Below are 19184 nucleotides of genomic sequence, written 5' to 3' on the forward strand. Positions count from 1 at the left end.
AGGAACAGCACACATTTAATACGATGCTCAGTCACCCCTTTGCCAAATGGGAGAAACCACCTCTAAGTTTAGAAACTCTGCAGCTTACCAATAAAAATACTGTAATATTTTCAGTGTGATCAGAATCACAGTCTTTTTTTCCCCCCTAATCTCAATCTCAGAAGTTGCCAAGTTAGTTTTACTAAAATTTACTTACGTGTTCACCTAGTAGAGAGGTATATCTAGTCTGCAAAATTTCAAGCTGCACAGATAATATTTTTTAACATTAGAAGCAACTAGAAACAGAGTTTTAAGGTGGAAAGAACAACATTAATTCTAGGTCACATTACCAATACTCAGAGGAGAGCTTTTATTAGCAAAGATCATTGTCTTCTTACATCTTTTTTTCACTAACAGGATGAGAGGATTGCTAGAAGAAGGGAAGAACTTTTAGCAGAACGAAAACAAAAGAAACAGGAGGTAAGAAAACAAGCTAATAAAAAAGATTTTAAATAGAAGTGTTTGCATTCATATCTTAGAAATTTCAAGAGCTTTTAGTCACAGAGTTTTCAGGGCAATGTAGAACAGTAAAATGTGATAGACTGTCAGAAAGTTCTACTTTCAAAAATAATTTGACATGATGTTTAAATTGTTTTAGAAACTATTGACTCATGAACACTAAAAACAATTTAAAAAGAATGCTCAATATATGCTGCAATTCAGCAAAATACTTACAAATGAGTTTTATGTATCTAATTTGTAAGCATAAGAGTAGCCCCACTAATTGCTTGTGTTTTAAGTACCCTGTCAAATCCATGGTTAATCCAGAATAGGACTGTACCAGGATTTCTGCCCAAACTCAATTACATAGTATATTTATAAATGCATTAATGTACTACTTGACAGCTCACGAAATTCTGTCAACTACACTTTCAGCTAACAAGCTTGTTTATAAAAAAGTCCTGCCAAACTACAATACTATGTATGAAAAAAATACTCCTCTTATCAAAACTGCAGTGTAGCACTTCATTTTTTTAAGCACTCTTGGAACTGGTACAATGCTTCACTGTATGCACTATGCAATACCTCTATTTTCTTCTGAAATATGATTCTAGAATTTACTAGATTTTTGCTTACAATAAAGGACAGCCCAAAATGAGGTTTTGTTGAATTAATGATTTTTCTAATTAAAAAAGAGACAAGAATACCATATGTTCCTTCAAAACATCTGTATCATAGACATGAAACAACAAAATATTTTACCTTTATAGGCTTTAGCAAATAAGGAGCATTATGAAGCCACTGAGGAGGAAGATGAGAATGAAAATGAAGATGTTGAAGCTATACTTGAAGAAGAGTTTTTCGAAGAAGAAGAAGAAGAAGAGGCTGAAGAAGAACAGGAGATTGATGCTGTCGATCGCATACAAAATGAAATTGCAGAAAAGTTTGATTCAGAAATAGACGCTTTACAAGGTGTACAGGTACCTAATCCACTGCTTATTTTGTTAAATTATATGATCACATGATGCAAGAAGAGTTTTCAGTTTTATTTTAGTTGTCAAATTCAAAGGTTATCGTGCTTAAACAATCGTGCTGCTGTACTCATGATCTAAATACGTGAGCAAGATGAAGGCTGTAGTGAGAAGGCATATACTTTAAAAAGTATATAATTTGTAAGACTAATATTGTGGGGAAAAAAACAAAGGAAACTTTTGGGTAGACCTCCCGGTCTTGGGGTCCTCATTTCTCTTTTTGATAGGTCAGTTGATGCAGGCAACCAAACTAGAGAGTCATAAATATATGAACAGTATTTCAAAATCATTTTTAAGGCAAAATTCTTATTAGACAACTCTAATTTTTTTTATACAGTTCTTAGTAATGTAATTTTCTTTAAATCAGTGCAATTACCTGTGGTGAGGTAACCTCATCTAACTTCAGATATCTGCAACATTAATGCCCACATCTAAGGCAGTAAGTAGATTGGTGCCATTTCGCTACTATATACTAAATATCTTACTTCAGGAGGAAACTAATCATGATTTAGAAGAAAATCTATCCACTGACCAGAGAGAAAGTTTACAGAAGTAGATAGCCAAGACATAGATGTTAGTATTTGCAAAATGAATCCAACCTTTACCAATACCATAAGTGTGACTGATTCAAGGTTCACTTTATTTTAATAGTTAATGGATTGAATGTCAGATCAATCACGAATAAACTCCTAACATTCTTTGCACTACAAGGAAGCATAAGCTGCGTGGAAAAGATTAGTGTTTTGTGCTCAGAGATTCACCTTTCCGTTAATTTTGGAAGAAGGTGAATTGAAAGTACATTCAACTTTCAAAAGTGACTGTAAAATGTCATAATTTTATTGAACTATTCAACGCATAGAATCATGTTTCCCAATGATAATCACAAAAATAATTTTAGGGGTTCTGCATAAAGCTAATTGTGGCTAATTTCACTTTTCTGATTATAAACTGAATTTGCAAAATAGAATTAGAAAGAATTTAGGATAAGGCCCATGAGAGACAACAAACAAGAAATCCCAGTAACAGCCCTAGCTCTTTATGTGAACAATACAATGTTTCAAGTTAAAGCTAGTGGAATACTATAGTTCTTGGAGCATTTTCCTCTCTGTCATCTGGGAGCATATCGTTTGTTGCATTAGTAAACTGATGAAAAATTTGATCAGAAAAGGAACAGGGAAAGAGAGCCAGCAACTTTTGTTTCTCTCAAGAAGTACATAAATCTCAGCAACAAGAAAGGTGACTAGCATTTTAGGATTCGTTATTATATTGAGTTCTGTTTATGACAGTAAGTGGAAAGATCCAAGACTGTGGATCTATATAGACACTATATGTAAGTCGAGGAATTACACAGAACTACATATTGGGACTAGATACTACTAATATCCCCTAGTTACAGCTTACTCAATGTTTTTCCCATTTTTTTTTAATTCCAAGAACATTTATGCCTTCATAAATAACCTTAAATAACTTACTATTTCTGATTCATTATTCAAGACTCTTCTTTACTGTTCTCTGATTCTTTAATTGTTGGTCCTCTGACATTGTGGAATCTTGGTCTTTTATGGAAAACTAAATGATGACATTAAAACACATGAGCACTTGTAAAAGTATTAAGTTACTAGAAAAAACTCTGTAGAAAATGGATTGGTTTTATATTTTAGTTGAATAAGCTGGAGAATAATAAGTCATCAGAGAGCAGCAATATTTTTAGAGAGTAACAAGCCATCCGAAATTGTTTGGAGTAAGGAAAGAATGATATTTATTTTTTTAATAAAAGATACTTCTCAAGCTTTAGCTTTATCATAGCAGATTCCTTGAAGTTAACCGTCAGATTGTCCTTTTCTTTTTTTTTAATAGTGTGATACTTAATATAGGCTGGGTAATTTAAACTTCAATGGGCCGGAAGACCAATTCCTATCTCAAATCAAATTTTGCTGATTTACAGTGACTGAGAACATGCTCAAGAAATCCTTGATAGTTCACAGAAAATCTTGCTGTGAGTCATTATTAAAAATCTGATCGTGTTTATGATTCTAATATTTCATTATGTTTTCGTTAACCAGGAAGAACTTGAAAAATTGTTAATACCCCAAATCGAGATCAATGGAGGACAGAAGCCTCACATCGTACGCTACCAAATATATAGCAAGCTGCATTCTCTAATGGAAAATCGTGGAAGCATTTTTGAGAAATGTTACCCAATAAGTTTGGCACTTGCACATAAGATGCTAGTTTTCTCATACAAATTTCCAAGTTCTTTTGGTCAGTGGGATCCAATCAAGGTAATGTTCTTAAATAGCTGAAGAATATTTTCAAGAAGTAATACTTTTTAAAAATATATTTCACATAAAAAAATATTATCAGACAGTAGCAACTAATACCAGAAATATTTAATGAAAACTACATTACTGAATCAAAACTACACCACTGAATATACACAAAATACAGCAAGCATTGATAATAAAAGGTGTTAGTCTTTTCAGTGTTGCAGCTAAATTAAGGCTGAGAGGCACTTAGTAAAATCTGTCACATTAGCATTAGTGACACAATTAAAGGTATCACCAAATCAGAAAGAAATGCCTAATTCTTAATGATCCACAAAACACAGGACAACAGAGAAGGTCTTAAAGCCTTCCAGAAGCAGTGAAAACAAACTGAAAGGATTTGGGCTTTGAAGCTGTAAGAAGCCACACAGGTGGCCACCAACCCTAGCAGTGGCAAAAAAGTAAACCAACAAATGTTAAATGTACGTAATTCATCAGCAATAATTCTTTGCTGTCAAAATTTACAAATTTTGAAGACTAACAAATCTAATTCCATAATATTTTACTAGAGATCTGGAAAGTCAAGGTCAGAAAGTACTCATGTCTATCCCCAAAAGTAGGCTGATACAGGTTTATAGGTAGCAAGTGAAATGTCAGCAGGTAAATTGTTGGTTTTAATGCTAGAAATAAAAGGCTGGATTGTGAGTAAATCAGAAATAAAAAGGAGGATTGATAAAAAAACCCCCAGTGAACAAGATACAGAAAACAGGAAGTTCCTGAAGGACACATACTTTGGCCTTCATTTTACTATGCTAATTAATCAAGTAACTTTTATTCCCTTTTGTATAGTCATCGTGTTGGGTCTTCACCTGTTCCAGATCACGTTTATCTTTCTTTAACCTTGGCAATCAGATCAGCTCTTATTATGGCTTTATATAATCAAAATACTTACTTAAAATGTTTTAGGATCAGAATTGCCATTTCTATGGCTGCATCAAATTGTCATCTAATAATCTAGGGACATATTAATAGAAGTAGATATTTCTTCTCTTCTGTCATTTCCAATTACTGAATCCTAGCTTATATGTGAAATTCTTATTAGTCCCTACATGCTAGACCTTGCACTTTGTTCTATTAGATTTCACTACATTTTTGTCATTCCATTTCTCCAATTCATTCATTCACGCTGTATAGTGTTTTTTTACCAACCAAAAAGTACAATTCAGTTAGAAAAAAGAAGTCATAAAAAGCTATTAGATAAAATCAGAGTGGTGTGCTGACAGTGGAAATGTATGTGCTGACAATAATGAAAGGCAAATAGGATCATTTTGAGAGTATTTTAGGATATAATAGAAATGATGAAATTGATTAAGGACTGGAGGTTTTTTTGTAGAAAGGCAGATAGAGTACATGCCAATTACTTTTAGATTAAATTTGGGGGGCAGGGAAGTAGTTATGCAACTGATTAGATAAGCAGAGAATAAAAATGATGAGCTGAGGGAGGAATGGAGCAGATATACAGTAGAACAGACTCCTGACATCTTATAAATGGAGGGCAAGCACTCTGAAATGACTTGACGCAGGAATAGGAAGGGTCTGGCAAGGTAATGCCATGCAGTAGAACAGTCTCATCTCTTACTGTAACAACCAGATCAACTAATCTATATATTTACTGACTCCTTCAAAGAATACTAATAGATTTGTGAGGTACGATTTCCCTCTACAAGAAGCTGAGTTGGCTCTTCCCCATTATTTCATATGTATGCCTGTAACTACTGTTTTTTTCCTTAATATATTTCAATTTGCTCAATACAGGGTCAGATTTACTAGACTATGTTTGTCAGGATCCATCCTGGAGGCCTTTTCAAAAAACAGTCACTTTCTCCACCTTCCTTTTTTGTGGAAGGAATAGGTTACACATTATAGTCAGTAACAATTTCACTTCCGAGTCCCTTTAGAACTGTGAAGTGAATGCCATCTGGTCTGGGCAATTTTTTCTACAGATGTCAACAGTTTGTTCTAAAACATCCTTTATTGATACTTTAAGGCAGTTCCTCCAAGAAGGGCTGCAACAGGGACATGACTAAGTTCTTCCATAGTGAACAGTAGTGCAAGGAATTAATTTAGCATTTCTGCAATGACCATTTCTGCCATTAGTGCTCCTCTTACATCTCAATGATCCACCAACACTACAGACTTTCTAGTGGGCTGTCTGATGTGTTTGAAAAGATTTCATCAGCAGTGTATGTATTTTACCAAAAGCTTTTTTGACTTGTCTTGTTGTGGTTTTACGCTTCACCACAATGTAAGTATTGATATTCTTTTCTGTTTTCTTCATTTGTACATGAATTCTGCTGAATATCATATTCTCAGTATATCTTCTACTGTCAGGCAGATAAGTGGTTTTAATTCACAGAGGAATAAAATTATTTTCTTCATTCTTTGAAAATTAAAAGAAGTATTATGTTATACCTCTCTGACTACACTCTCTTGATGGACAGAAAGTGTTACGGTACCACCTACTGGAAACAGTGAATATTCTTTCTCTCTTCAATGTTTACTTCATCTTTTTGTACAAGAATTGCATATGTATGAAAGTTCCTCAGGCTCGGACAATATATTGCGTCCATATGTATGAATTTCAGAATGCTTTGATGGTTTGTTTCATACAGTTGGTACTCCTCTTCCTGCCTATAAAGCCACTTCTGTAGGATGGAGGGAGAGGAGGCTTTGTCAAACCTAATCAACTGCTTCCCATTTTATATATGCTACAGCTAAGTGAAGGAGATGTAATCAAGCCACAACAAAGCCATGAAAACACAGTCTTTCCTGTAATCCATCGACAATATATTTATTTCTTTTCAAGTAAAGAAAATAAAGAAACATTTATGAAAAATCCCATCAAATATATCCGTCAGCCAAAACCTAAACCAGCTGTGCCAGTTAAGATTGCAATTGTGGGACCTCCAAAATCTGGAAAGACTACAGGTAGGAGCCAGTATTATCTATAAAGCAAAACCTTATCTAATGATTGAAGGTGTACCTGTCATTACTGCTATTAAAAAATCATAAACCATTAATATTGTTGGTCTTCCTGCTTTTCTTGCTGGGCATAGAATCCTTTAGTTACATTCCCTAGTCTCTCATTTTACAGTTGGATATTTATGCATTGTCCATCTGAATTTTATCGCAGCTTCTTAAGAAGTTAGTGACCCGGACTGGCACTTAGAAAATCTGGACTTAGACTATTTATACCCCTTGTGTTATTTCTGATAATTTTCTAATTGTTTCTTATTTCTTTCAGTCAATATGATCTAATGTAAAATGAAGAAATATTCCTAGGATCAAGGACCAGAACCCAAAACTCCACATTCCCCAGTCTGTTTCCAAACTTCTAGATTAAAAAAACAGATTTCCGTCTTTCTCCCCTCTCCTTCTTCCTCTATGACTCTTTCAATCCACAGGTCTCTGCCTTTAACTGGAGGAGAAAATTCAGCTTACACCATAGCTTAATGATTAGAATAGGGTGTTAGAAAAAGAAGAGACGGGTTCAAATTATCTCATATTAAGGAGGAAATTTTAACCATATTTCCTATTTCCTGGATAAATGATCTAACTGCTAGGCTGTTCTGTAGAAGAGGCAGCAGTGGAAGCATATTTTCTAAGATATTTTGTAATAATATTGACTATTGCTGCTGAGGTTTGTGCTGAATTGAATGCTGTTAGTGCATTGGGCATGCTCTGCACATATGCAAAGGTTTGGGCTCTTTAGGGGCCTAAGCAGGGTTAGGTACCTGCTTACCAAGGTTATGCCTTGGAAATGACCCAGGGAATGAGCTGAGCAGTTAGCTTCTAAGAGTAAGGACATACTTTAACACACTGCTGGGTTGTGATGTTACTTACGTAAAAGTTGTGTGTTGAAATCAAAATGTTTTGCAGTTGCCAAGAAATTTGCAAGTGTATACGGGTTACTGCACCTGAGTATGGGAGATGCCATACGGCTAGTGTTAAACAATCAGCCAGAGAGTGAGTTGGCACTTAAGTTAAAGTGGCATCTTCACAAAGGACTGACCGTACCTGATGAACTGGCCATCCAGGCTCTAGATGTGGCTCTGATGAATCACGTGTGTAATACCACCGGGTGAGTCTTGTTTGGGTATCAGGGGTTTTTTCAAGACATGCCAGTCCCTTCATAGGCAGTGATTCCCATGTTATCACTGTAAAACAATTTCACTAAAACACATCAGTGGTTTATGCATTACGAAAATAATCCATACAAAATGAGGTTCTTCACATTACTCTGGGAAACCAGACTGAAGCATAATTTTCTGCAATTTTCAAGTAAGTATATTCCAGTAAATCCAAGTAATATGCTTTATGAAAGTTACCTTTTTTCAGTCAATAAGCTGGTATTTTCTATTATCCTTTGAAAACTACCATTTTAACTCTCTCATATCAACTCCAGTACCAACTTGGACACATCTGATTCTCGCTGGAGATGCAGAGGTTCAGTACTCAAAGTTTTTTCTGGTTTTGTTAACAACTGAAGTTATTAAGGAAGAACTGAAACCAGTGAGTCTTTCCACCTCATTCATATGTGATCCTGATTTCCTAGGCTCTTTCTCCACCATTGAAACACCTTCCAAACTGGGCAGACTTAAAAAGCTTCATGATCGTGATTTCATGACATTCAACTCCTCTCCCCAAAAAGGAGAATTGTTACAGGGAAAGGCAATTCTGGAATAATCTCTGAAAATTATTTGAAGTTGAGATCAAAATTATTTCAACTTTTCTTTCATGTTGAATATTGGAATATTGTTTCAATATATTTTGCCCCAGTACTGCCTAATATGTGTTAATTAAAAATATGTTTAATTAAAAAAACTCAAGTACTGTAAATCATTTTACTTTTCACTTTGAAAACTACTCCTCCCAATCCATATGGAGATTTCCCATAGTTAAAATTATGTTTCTGAATGACTAATGTGTCAGAATTTTAAAGTCCACCATTTTTATAAGTCAGAGCCATCCATTTACATTCCTATACCTTTTTTCCTTTGTGTATTTCCTTTACTCTTTACTATTTCTTATTCTATATCTACTTGATTTTTTTCTTTTTAATTTGATTGTAAATTCTTAGGAGTGAAGACTGTGTCTATCAAGTCAGGGCAGCGATAACTTCATGGCATGGGTGTAGACTTTTGTCTCCATTGAGACTGTACTAGGAATATACATAGTCTTAATGGTTAATTAGAAACTGATTTTTTAGGAAAACTGTCTTTTTGTTTCTGTTTGTATGCAGAGTTGTAATTGATGGATATCCTGTAACAAGAAAACAAGTAAACCTCTTGGAATCAGCTAGGATAATTCCAGTGAAAATCTTTGAATTAGAAATGGATGCAAAGGAAGTGTTCAGAAGAGCACTGTTGGATAAGAAAAGCACGAATAGGTAGTGATGCTCCCTGACAGCAATATTTTTATCCACATGATATTGTCATTTCTCTGTTTATGTACCTCAGTGCTATACCCAGAGAGGCTCTATCTATCTAAGCTGTTGAATAACCCAGCTGTCTCCAAACTCCACATATGAAAAGACATGGGCACCAGTCCCTCTACATTCTAATGCTTTGATTTCCATAGACCAGAAAGAGAGACATAAGTAATTTGTGGCATGCTCTGGCCAGATCCCCCCATTGCATGACTGAGGTCACAGATGTGCAATGCTGTGCACCCACTGCTTAGTTAAATTGGTTTTAATGAAACCATACATCAGAAATGTTACTAGTTCACTCTGCTGCTGAAGTTTGTTATTCATCAATTCAATTATTATCATCATAAGGGAAATTGATACTTCATCTAATAAGCTCTCTTTTAAGTCTTAATTGGCATTCTTTTTAAAAGATAGAACTAATGTATATTTTAATAACGTATACAATTCATGAGTTACTCATCTAAACCTTTCAATTCAGCTCGTTCCTTTCTTTGTTTTTCTAAGGAGATACATACTCTGTTTAAACAGCTGTTGGTTGTTTTTGAGGAAGAGCAGTAAGTAGCTTATAAACGGACAGAGAATTAAAAAGAACAGAACATTCACCTTAAAATTAAATTGTATAAGAACCTGGTTCTCATTAGACGAAGTGTCTCTACGAAGTTCCAGATAGCTTAGAGCATTATTGCATGTCTCTTTCATTTTGTCTCTTTCTTTTTATCAAGTGATCAGTACAATGCTTAATTGTTTACTGAAAGCCTAAAGACAATTTGCATTGCAAAAAAATTAAATTAATGCTGTCTTTTTGAAAGTATTTAAACTTTTCATTTTAAATACCAAACTAATTACATTTCATAGGCTTAAATACAAATCAAATGTGGAATATCAGATATTTCGAAAGGTACAACTTACAGAGAAATTAATCCTATTAAAACAGAAGTTTATCCTTTTTTTTTTTTTGCATCATTTAAATTAAGAACCAGAACAGGAAATGATTCTATATTCTAGTCAAAATGTCTCTTCTGGTCTTGCCAATATATTTTTAGAGGTCAGATGGATTATTTTCATTTATGTATATGTAAATATGACAGTTTTCAAAATATATCCAAGGATTATGGCTACTTCTTGATTTCAAACAACAGCATAATTCAAAATTAAGCCTGTTTTTCAATAAACAATTGAATTCCATTTTAAAAGCCTCACAGCATTTTGTCTAGGGTACCATTTAATAGTATATTGGTAGTGTGTGTCAGTTAATATGTGCTGATACATTCCAAATCCTTTACAAAATTATTGAGTTTTATTTGGGACATAAATAGCAAAAGTTTTGTTCTTTGTTTCTCAACATAACTGTCTGATCAGAAGTATGCTGCTTTTCATACGTAACTGGCAATATTCTTCATAAGAAAGTTGTATTTCTCAAATATGTTCTGCAGTGTCAAATAAGTAGAATTTTGTACAAAGGACTTAAAGTGAACTCTAGAATTTACACCTGAAATTCAATGAAATGATCTAATCTTCAGACTTAAATCAGTGTTATTTTTCATTGTCTTCAGACCTCCCCACCCTGAACATGACAGCTCACAGATTCTAGCTATTAAAAATTCCTGCTATAAACAGCACATTGATGCAATTAGGACTTACTATAAGAAGGAGCATCAGAACTGGTGTGTGATTGATGCCTTTCAGAGCAAGTGGTGGATCTGGAACAAAGTACTGCAGGAAGTTCAAGTGGTTGTTGAAGAAATCCAGATATACCTGGAAAGAATAAGAGAAGGTAAAAGAAAAACAAAGTTTCTCAGAATAATACTCTTTTCTTTAAGAAGCTGCAATGTAATGAATGCATATCAACTTCAACTTGCTTTGGATGAAGCTAATTCTTGGGCACATACATACCCTCAAATTCTTCGATCTCATCTGCAGAGATCTTGAAGAGATCTCAAAGAGATCTCTTGAAGAGAGCAAAACCAAAACCAACTACAGGACATCCTCCAAAGAACAGGGTAACAGAATACAGCTGTTAGAAGGTCAGAGGTCTCATGGTCCATGGCAGATTCCTCAACATTGGGTGATAAATCACAAAGGATACTCCAAAGCATACAAGGGGAACTATGACTTGCAGCTTCACTTAAGTATCAGTGGCGGAAGAGGGAAGGAGGGGGAAAACATTAATTATAAGTTCAGAGTTAAGGTTAAATATGCCATCTGAGTTAATTTCTGTGCTGTGGGAAGAAAAGTCTTTAGTCTACAATGACACAGTTCCCACTTGAATTTTTGTGTGTCAACATTGGTCAGGATGAAAGATGCCTTTTAAACATGCTTGTACAGTTTAACTAGAATTCCTCTGAAGGGCAAACAGACTTCCTTATCTTATATCCACCTTTTGGTTTTAACTTTTACAGCTCTGTGGCTGCACCCTTCTTAAAAATTGTAGTCATAAGCCCCAAAAAATTTAAAATGCATTTAACTTTTTCACATCAAGCTTGAAAAGCACCATTTTTAAATAGTTTGGGTTTTATATGACATTTTATTCAAGATTTTGAATATATTTCATCCAGATAGACTGTAGCATTTGCAAGACATGGATGAATAAAGGGGAGACTTTCATCACACCTTGTACTCTTTTTCACCGATGTAAAGAAATAAAATTAAAAATAGCTGAAATGTTCCTTAGCAACACAAAGGAGTAAAACAATAAATCATAAATAAAACAGTCCCAGGGAAAACAGACTAGTAAGTTAAGCACGCAGAGTAACCCACATCATTAATAATTACTATATTTCTTAAGTGCTAGAAAAATGTTATTAATTGGTAAAATGGGTTGCAACTTCATTTTAATATCAATCTATAAAAATTGCTATTTTCAGTCTCATTATTTTGTATCATTTTCACATGATGAATTACAATATCTTCTAAACTGTAACATTTCTGAATAGAAATGTTTGATGTTTCTATGTCTTTCATTAATAAAACATTATCATTAACTGCTTTTATTAACAGGAAGAGCAGCTGGCATTGCTGATTTATGTATTACTCCCGAAGAGCTGCAGTATCGGCTGGGGGAGTTTGGACAGTACTGTCCCGTCAGCCTTGCAGAAAAGGGTGAATTGGTTGACTGCTCTGTAACGTCATCATTGCAGTTTGCTGCAGAATTTCGAGGACACTATTACAAAATGGCTTCACAGGAAGAACTGGCCGTAAGTGTCAAAAAGCAGGTCAGGAGGGGATTACGGGAAGAGGGAACGTTGTTGCTTAGATTCTTTGATTCCACAGAGAAACAAGCAATATGTAATCTGAATTAGACTAGTGTTGTTAGTATTCAAGCTTTTGTTCTGTATACTTCTGCTATCAAATGTCTAGGCATACCAAATGCAGCAGAGTCCATTCAAACCAAAGCTCCTCTTACAAATTGTCATAGATCAAACATTCACTTCAGAACAACCATTTCCTCCTTTCTCCATCTGTTTTGGGGAGACTGGGGGTAGAGAGTGACTATTGATAGCAATGGATAGTGATGGATGGTGGGCAGACAGTGATGACTTCAACTGAGAGTGGGTTGGAAAAGAAATTACTTACTCAAGAGCAGCAGCAGCAGCGCAAGTACACTAAGAGAGGTGTTGTAGAAGAAAAAAGTATCTAAATAGTGTGACACAGTCCTCTGAAGTTTGACTAACAGTCTCACAGTGCTTCTTTCATTATAAAAACATTTAATTTCTTTTTCTACAGAAATTCTTGAGCAGACCAGAGGTTTATGTGCCACCACTGGCACCTCACCCTCTCCCACCCCCAGATATGCTACCAAAGAAACTGACTGTGGCAGAAGTGAAGGCCTTATTCCCCATAAGTGCTGAAATGCAGGGATACTGTCCAGTCACTTACCTAGATGGAAAACAGAGGTACATCACTGCAGTTTTTGTAATCTGAATTACAGACTATGTGTCCTATATTAACACATTAATGAGGTAATACTTTTGAAGTACTTTTTAATAGTGTTCACAGTTTGGACCAGAAAAGCAATTACAATTCTCTATATTGTGCCTGTGGCTTTGGAAATCAATGTAAAATCACCTTTTGAAATTCATATGGCTACAGGTTCTACAGGGATCTGTGTTGGCTTACTGTCTTTTGTGATGAAGACTGCTCAGATATAGTTCGAGTTTTCTCTATCATAAGCCTTCAAAAGTTCAAGCAAATCTCACAAAACCTTAGTAGATGCAAAACTAGTTATTACGATTTTTGTAAGAGATCCATAAAGCTCCACCATAAAGTCCCACTGATTTCCTCAGTGTGCAGGAATTTCTCATCAAGGTAGAACTGTAATAGTCAATTCTATGCTGTCCCTTTTTAATCTCCTGAACCACCACGACTGGCATTTTAACTAGAGGAGCTCTAAAGAAGCACTATAAAAGCCCCTTAATAAGCTGATTTTGAGGCAGAGACTCTCAGATTTTGAGCCTTGTAACTGTCAGTCATGTGGTGGAAACTTGGATGATACAATTGCTACTTCTTTGTAGTTCCTATACTTGCTAAATTACCAGAAGGCTCCCAGTAGCTCACGAATTTACACTGCCCAAATGATGTTTTGTATTTCTTGTGAATTAATAGTCTTTCTTGCTCCATCTCTTCAGATATGAAGCTTTGGTGCCTGGCAACATCGAGTATGCAGCAAAATATAAAGATAAGGTATATATTTTTGAAAGTGAAGAAAAACTTCTGAAGTTTATGAGGTGAATATACTAACTGCATTTTAATCTTCAATCATGTCACGGTTTATACATCTTAGAAGTGCTTACTTTTTATCTGGTTAGGTTACCAGAGAAGTACTGGAATCTGAAGCTTCCACGTAAACTCCCTCCAATAAAGGAGCCAATACTACTCACTGCACTTCCTTTGGCTGGATACCTTGAACAGGTTAGTTTTTGCTTTTCTGTTTTAAAATATGATTTTGCAATGTATAGTATATCCCATCCAGTTTATTTCATTTTTAATGCAATATAAGTCTTATGTTTATTAATGGGATTATGTTAAATTGAAAATTGTGTACTTGCAATTGAGAGGAATTTTTTAAAAGCTTTAAAATAATAGATATTTGTAGCTTTAATGGAAAAAATACAAGTGAGACCATCAGAGGGGAATAATAAACTGCAGTATTATATGATGGATTTTCTGACTCTTTTGTTTATCAGATCTTTTAAGATTACATTTTGCTTTGATTTTTAACACCAGGATAGACGCAAGCCTATCTGGAATCATTTAAGGATAGTTGGTTACATTTTGAGACGTGAATATGAAATAAAAAATGATTTATGGTCACTTCCCTCCCTATTTTATACTATTTGTTATCTTCTACAATTCACCAACTTAGATATCATCCTGTATTGTTACATTTGCATGGCAACAGGATCAGGCTTTGAATATAATTTTGTTCAAGATTTCTGTAATGTCTTCTAAAACTGTTTTCTTTCTTTAGGGAGTAGCAACTTCGCTAATAAAAGCTCTGAATGAAGTAGGCTGCTTAAAGCCAAAGTTTCCGTTCCTAAGTGTAAAAAAAACTGCTCTGCTGTTTGTCGCCTGCCATTTAAAAGGTAGTGTATAAAATAATATGCTATAAAAATAATGAATTTTATAAATGCAGTATATCATCTGATACAACATTGATAACCAATTTGTGTAGTTTTCTTACGTCCATCTTGGGAAAATACCATTATATACTGATTTAAGTACACACTGCCAAGTTTCTTGGAAATGTGTAAGGACCAGGGAGGAAAATAAGGTTAATAGGATAGGTAGATAGGTAAGTGATCTCTCACAAATCATGAGACTTTAACCTCATTTTACCACCAACAACCTGATGGCCTTGAAAACATTTCTAAAACGGAGTTTTTAAACAGAAAGTAAAATGTTATCATCTAGGTGGTACTACATTTTAAACTAGTCATAGGCAACCTGAATAGTCTTAAAAATTGACTAAAATTACTGTAATAAAAGGCTGCTGAAATACTATCTGAGGAATCGTTTAGGTGCCCAAGTGCTTTCCTTTTTTCAACTGTATCAGGTGGTCAAATAAAACTTATTAACAAACCTTGCCTTGCAGATAACCTGAAGGCAACTTTCTGATCATACACATCTCCAACAACACATCAGCTAAGTATGTAAGTGTGTTGAAAAACAGCTTAGGTGCACATAGAACACCTGTAATTTTCAACAAAAGCCCTTCTTTTGCATGGGCTCAGTACCGATACACCAAGTTACACAGTACGAAAGAACAGATATCCATGCAGATTTAATTAGATTTTTAAGTTTTTAGCACAGAGAAATGAAATGTTATTTATCAGTCTGCTTATTTGTGAAATTATCTGGGAAGATCTGCATATTAACGTGACGCAGAGTATCAGTATGTTGATTATTTTTAACATTTTTTAATTGACAGTCCAATCGACCACCTTACTTCTCCATAACAAAGATAAACAGTCCAAAATTAAAGTTAGGATGTTTTTACTCAGCCCACAAAATAATGATAAAGTAAAACATCTCATGGAGCTACCAGAGGTTAGGACTACTCCTTCACTGAGGAAAGTTGCTCAGGCTTTGTCTCCTGTGTTCACATCTGCTACTTTTTAGAATTTTTGTTTGTTTGGTTTTTTGCAGTCCAAGATAGCAGTCGCAGCTAATAATCTTTAATAGTTTGCAATCAGCCTAAATAGTGCCAGCTTTCAGGATTTCAACAGCCCAGTTTGCAGCTCTGCTGTAGCTTTGGTCTGGTTTCCAGTACTGCTGGAGATTCCTGGAGCAAGACTGCCACTTCTTCAACCCACCAGTTTTGCCTTTTAAGCCACCCTGTTCAGTGGGTGAACTTTACTTTGCCTTTTGTTATTTTAAATTTTTACTTATTCTTTTAGATAATGGCAATCTTTATTACTTGTCTAAAGTTCTTCACGTCCTGTGTTTCCTCATGCAGTTTCCAGAGCCCTCCAGAATTTTCTTGGACGATCACAGATTTTTGCTAGCATAGCTTTGTTAAGGAAGACCACTGAACAGCGTAGGCACATGATAAGCCCCTGTATAAACGTACAGCTCTTAAGCCAGCAAAACTGCTTTTATACTGTAGTTTGTTTCATCCACAAAGGCTGTTTTCATTCTATTGTTAGCACAGCTTTGCTAACATAACGATGTCAACGCTAGGAATGCGTTGCTCATATATTGCATCATTAAATCATTATTAGCACTGGATGATGAACTGGAAAGGTTATGCAAGTGCACAGATCTCTTCTCATGCAGTGACAGTTTGACCATAGGAACCCAAGAAAACAAGTTATCTTCTTCTAACATGGGGGAGAACTGCTTCCAACTTTTAAGATACAGCATTCCAGTACACTGAAAAATCTCCTTCGCAAATATAACTTTATTATCGTGCATCTCTTCAGAGTAGTCATGCCGTCCTTGATCAAAAACTTGATCAAAGTGCTTCACGTTGTCGTCTCTTGGAAATTTTTCACATCCTATTTCTATCTGAAGTAAGACTTTCTCATCCTCAACTTACATCACTCTCTAATGTCACATTTAAATAGGGGACAAGAAACAGTGGTTTAGTTGCTCCTGCAACTTTTCTAACAATACTGGATTGCTTTCAGTACGCGAGAAGAGAAGGTACAGGCGATCAATCCTAAATGCAGAGAGCTTTACTCCTGGAAAAAAAAAGTAGGAAACCATACATCGCTAAGAGTGATTTAGTGCCCTTCAAACTTGACTCCTGTAAGAGCTCTACGTACAGCTGTGCTTGAAAAATCACTCAGAAGCTGTTAAATGCAGTTGTCCACAATCTAAAGCTAGTGGGCTGAAGTGCCTCATAACATAGCTGAAGAGCATATGCTGTCCGGTTTTTGTAATGAGATATAAAGTACCATACACAGGGAAAAAATGGTTATGATTTGGCTGTCTTAAATCACTCCTTCCCCTTTGCCTCAGTGTAACAATTAATAAAGAATACTCTGAGGATTGGCACTCAGTGTTAATGTACGCCAAAATACAGCATAGGGCAGAGAGGTAAGAAAGAAAAGAAACAATGCTATCTTCATTGTAAAGTTCTTGGCCTTGACATTTCCTTCCTCCTCTGAACTATCAGTCAGCTCTTGATTTCTTATGGGCAAAGCACGCAGGCCATAGAACAGCTGTGCCAAGGACGCAGCGGCCCAGCACCAGCCACGCCGCGCCTGGGCTATCCCCACGCGGCGCCATTTCAGGGTATGTGCCGCATTATCCACATCTGTCACTGCCCGGAGCATCACCCGCCCCTCGCAGCCTGAGGAACGGGAAGCTGATGGCAGCCGAGCGTATGTTTGTTGTTTCTTTGTTTACAAAACCCTTGAACTTTCTGAGCATGTTACCCTTTTGGAGTTAGAACTTCTGAAATACCAGACTTGATTTGCCGGTTCGGCATCAACTGCCCGCGGCAGTTCTGTCTGTACCAAGGACAAAAACATCAGGCGTAGACTTCACCCTTTTTAAAATTTCTGTAATGCAATTCCACGAAGTTAACAGGCAGCACCTAAGATACCGCTTCACTTCTTGCAGCGCACAACCCCCGCAGCTCGCAGCCGGCGCGGCAGATGTACCAGAAGAAGCTGGCGGGCTTCGTGGAGCACTGCCAGCTCGTCACCTACCTGGGGGCGGCCATGGCGGGCCCGTACCGGGACCCGCGGTACAGGCCCCTTGGCTTTGACGGCAGGCTGCGCACCTTCCTTTCCCTGAAAGACGCCCGCCCCAGTTTTGTGTAGCGCGGGCCGCCTGCTTTCCTCCCCCCGCACTTCCTCTCATTAACGCAAGGAGCGTCGCCATCAGCCGCCTGCGGGGCGGGAACGCGGCCGGTCAACAGCGTCACGCTTCCTAGGACCAGTTTCTCAACCACGAAATCTTAAAATTAAAATCCCTTGTCTTAAGTCACGCCTCGTCTAACATTTGTGACGGCAACCCACGCGCGGGACACCACGCCGCTCCGGGAGAGGCGCGGAAAGCGGCCGGAGGCGCAGGGCGGGGCTGCCGCCTCTCGCCGCGCCCGGAGCCCGCCGCTGCCGCGTCGTGCGCTGCGCTGTACGTCAGGGCGCAAGCCGCGCCCCTGCCGCCCGGGCCGGAAGTGCGGCGGCGGTTGCGCAGAGGGGGGCTGGCGGCAGAGCGGTGAGTGCCGGGCGCCGCCGGGAGATGCTCCCCCCCCCCAACACCCAACCACCGCCGGGGCCCCGGGGAGGGCGGCAGCCGGGCTGGGGGAACCCGGGCCGGCGGCTCACGCCGGGCAGCGCCCGCTCCGTCCCGGCACCGCGGAGTTGGGCCGCGGGCGGCGCTCCTTCCCCCGGCACCTCCTCGCCCCGCTGAGGGGGCGAGCGGCCTTCCCCGGGGGGGCGGCCAGAACCTGCGGGAGCGAGTTGCCGAGCTCGGGGCTTAAATGGAGCGCTGGGGGCGGGTGAGGGGGCGCCCGGCGGCGGGGGTTGCGGTGCCGCCGGTCTCCTCTCGGCTCCGCTCCCCGCCGCGGGTTTTCTGGTTTCTCCCCCCGCAGTGCGGCGTGCTCCGCGGGCCGCCTCCCGCCCAGCCCCCGCCCGCCCGTCGTCCCCGCCGTCCGCCGTCGCAGCGAGAACGAGCGGGGCCTGCCGCCGCTGCTCGTGTCGAGGAGCGGTCCCGGGCCGTGCTCCGTTAGTCGGGGTCAGCGCCCGAGAACGCGCGTTTGCTCATGAGCCCTTCCGCAGTGCATCAGCGGAGGGACTGGAGCGTGTCTGACCACGCTGCTGGCAGTATGGGCGCCTTCCCCTTACATACTGCCTTACTCTAGAGTTGTTAGGGGTTTTTTTAGGTAAGCGTGCTGGTTTGGATTTTGCACTCAAAATACTAATGGTGTCACCTCGTGACTGAATACCAAAGTCCTTCATGTGATCA

General features: G+C 38.0%; 1 protein-coding gene across 1 annotated transcript in view; it reads left to right on the forward strand.

The window, feature by feature from the left end:
• The window catches only part of AK9 (adenylate kinase 9), a 77606-nt gene extending 59517 nt beyond the window's left edge, over positions 1–18089 (forward strand). Inside the window, 13 exon segments of the mRNA XM_050893959.1 lie at positions 397–459; positions 1251–1460; positions 3575–3793; positions 6550–6763; positions 7715–7916; positions 9078–9224; positions 10820–11040; positions 12264–12460; positions 12990–13159; positions 13892–13990; positions 14072–14174; positions 14734–14848; positions 17835–18089. Of these exon segments, the coding sequence (XP_050749916.1) occupies positions 397–459; positions 1251–1460; positions 3575–3793; positions 6550–6763; positions 7715–7916; positions 9078–9224; positions 10820–11040; positions 12264–12460; positions 12990–13159; positions 13892–13990; positions 14072–14174; positions 14734–14848; positions 17835–18037 (2163 nt within the window). The 3' untranslated portion in view covers positions 18038–18089.
• The last annotated feature ends 1095 nt before the right edge of the window (positions 18090–19184 follow it).

This window comes from Gymnogyps californianus, chromosome 3, assembly GCF_018139145.2.
Source record: "Gymnogyps californianus isolate 813 chromosome 3, ASM1813914v2, whole genome shotgun sequence".
Taxonomy (NCBI): Eukaryota; Metazoa; Chordata; class Aves; order Accipitriformes; family Cathartidae; genus Gymnogyps; species Gymnogyps californianus.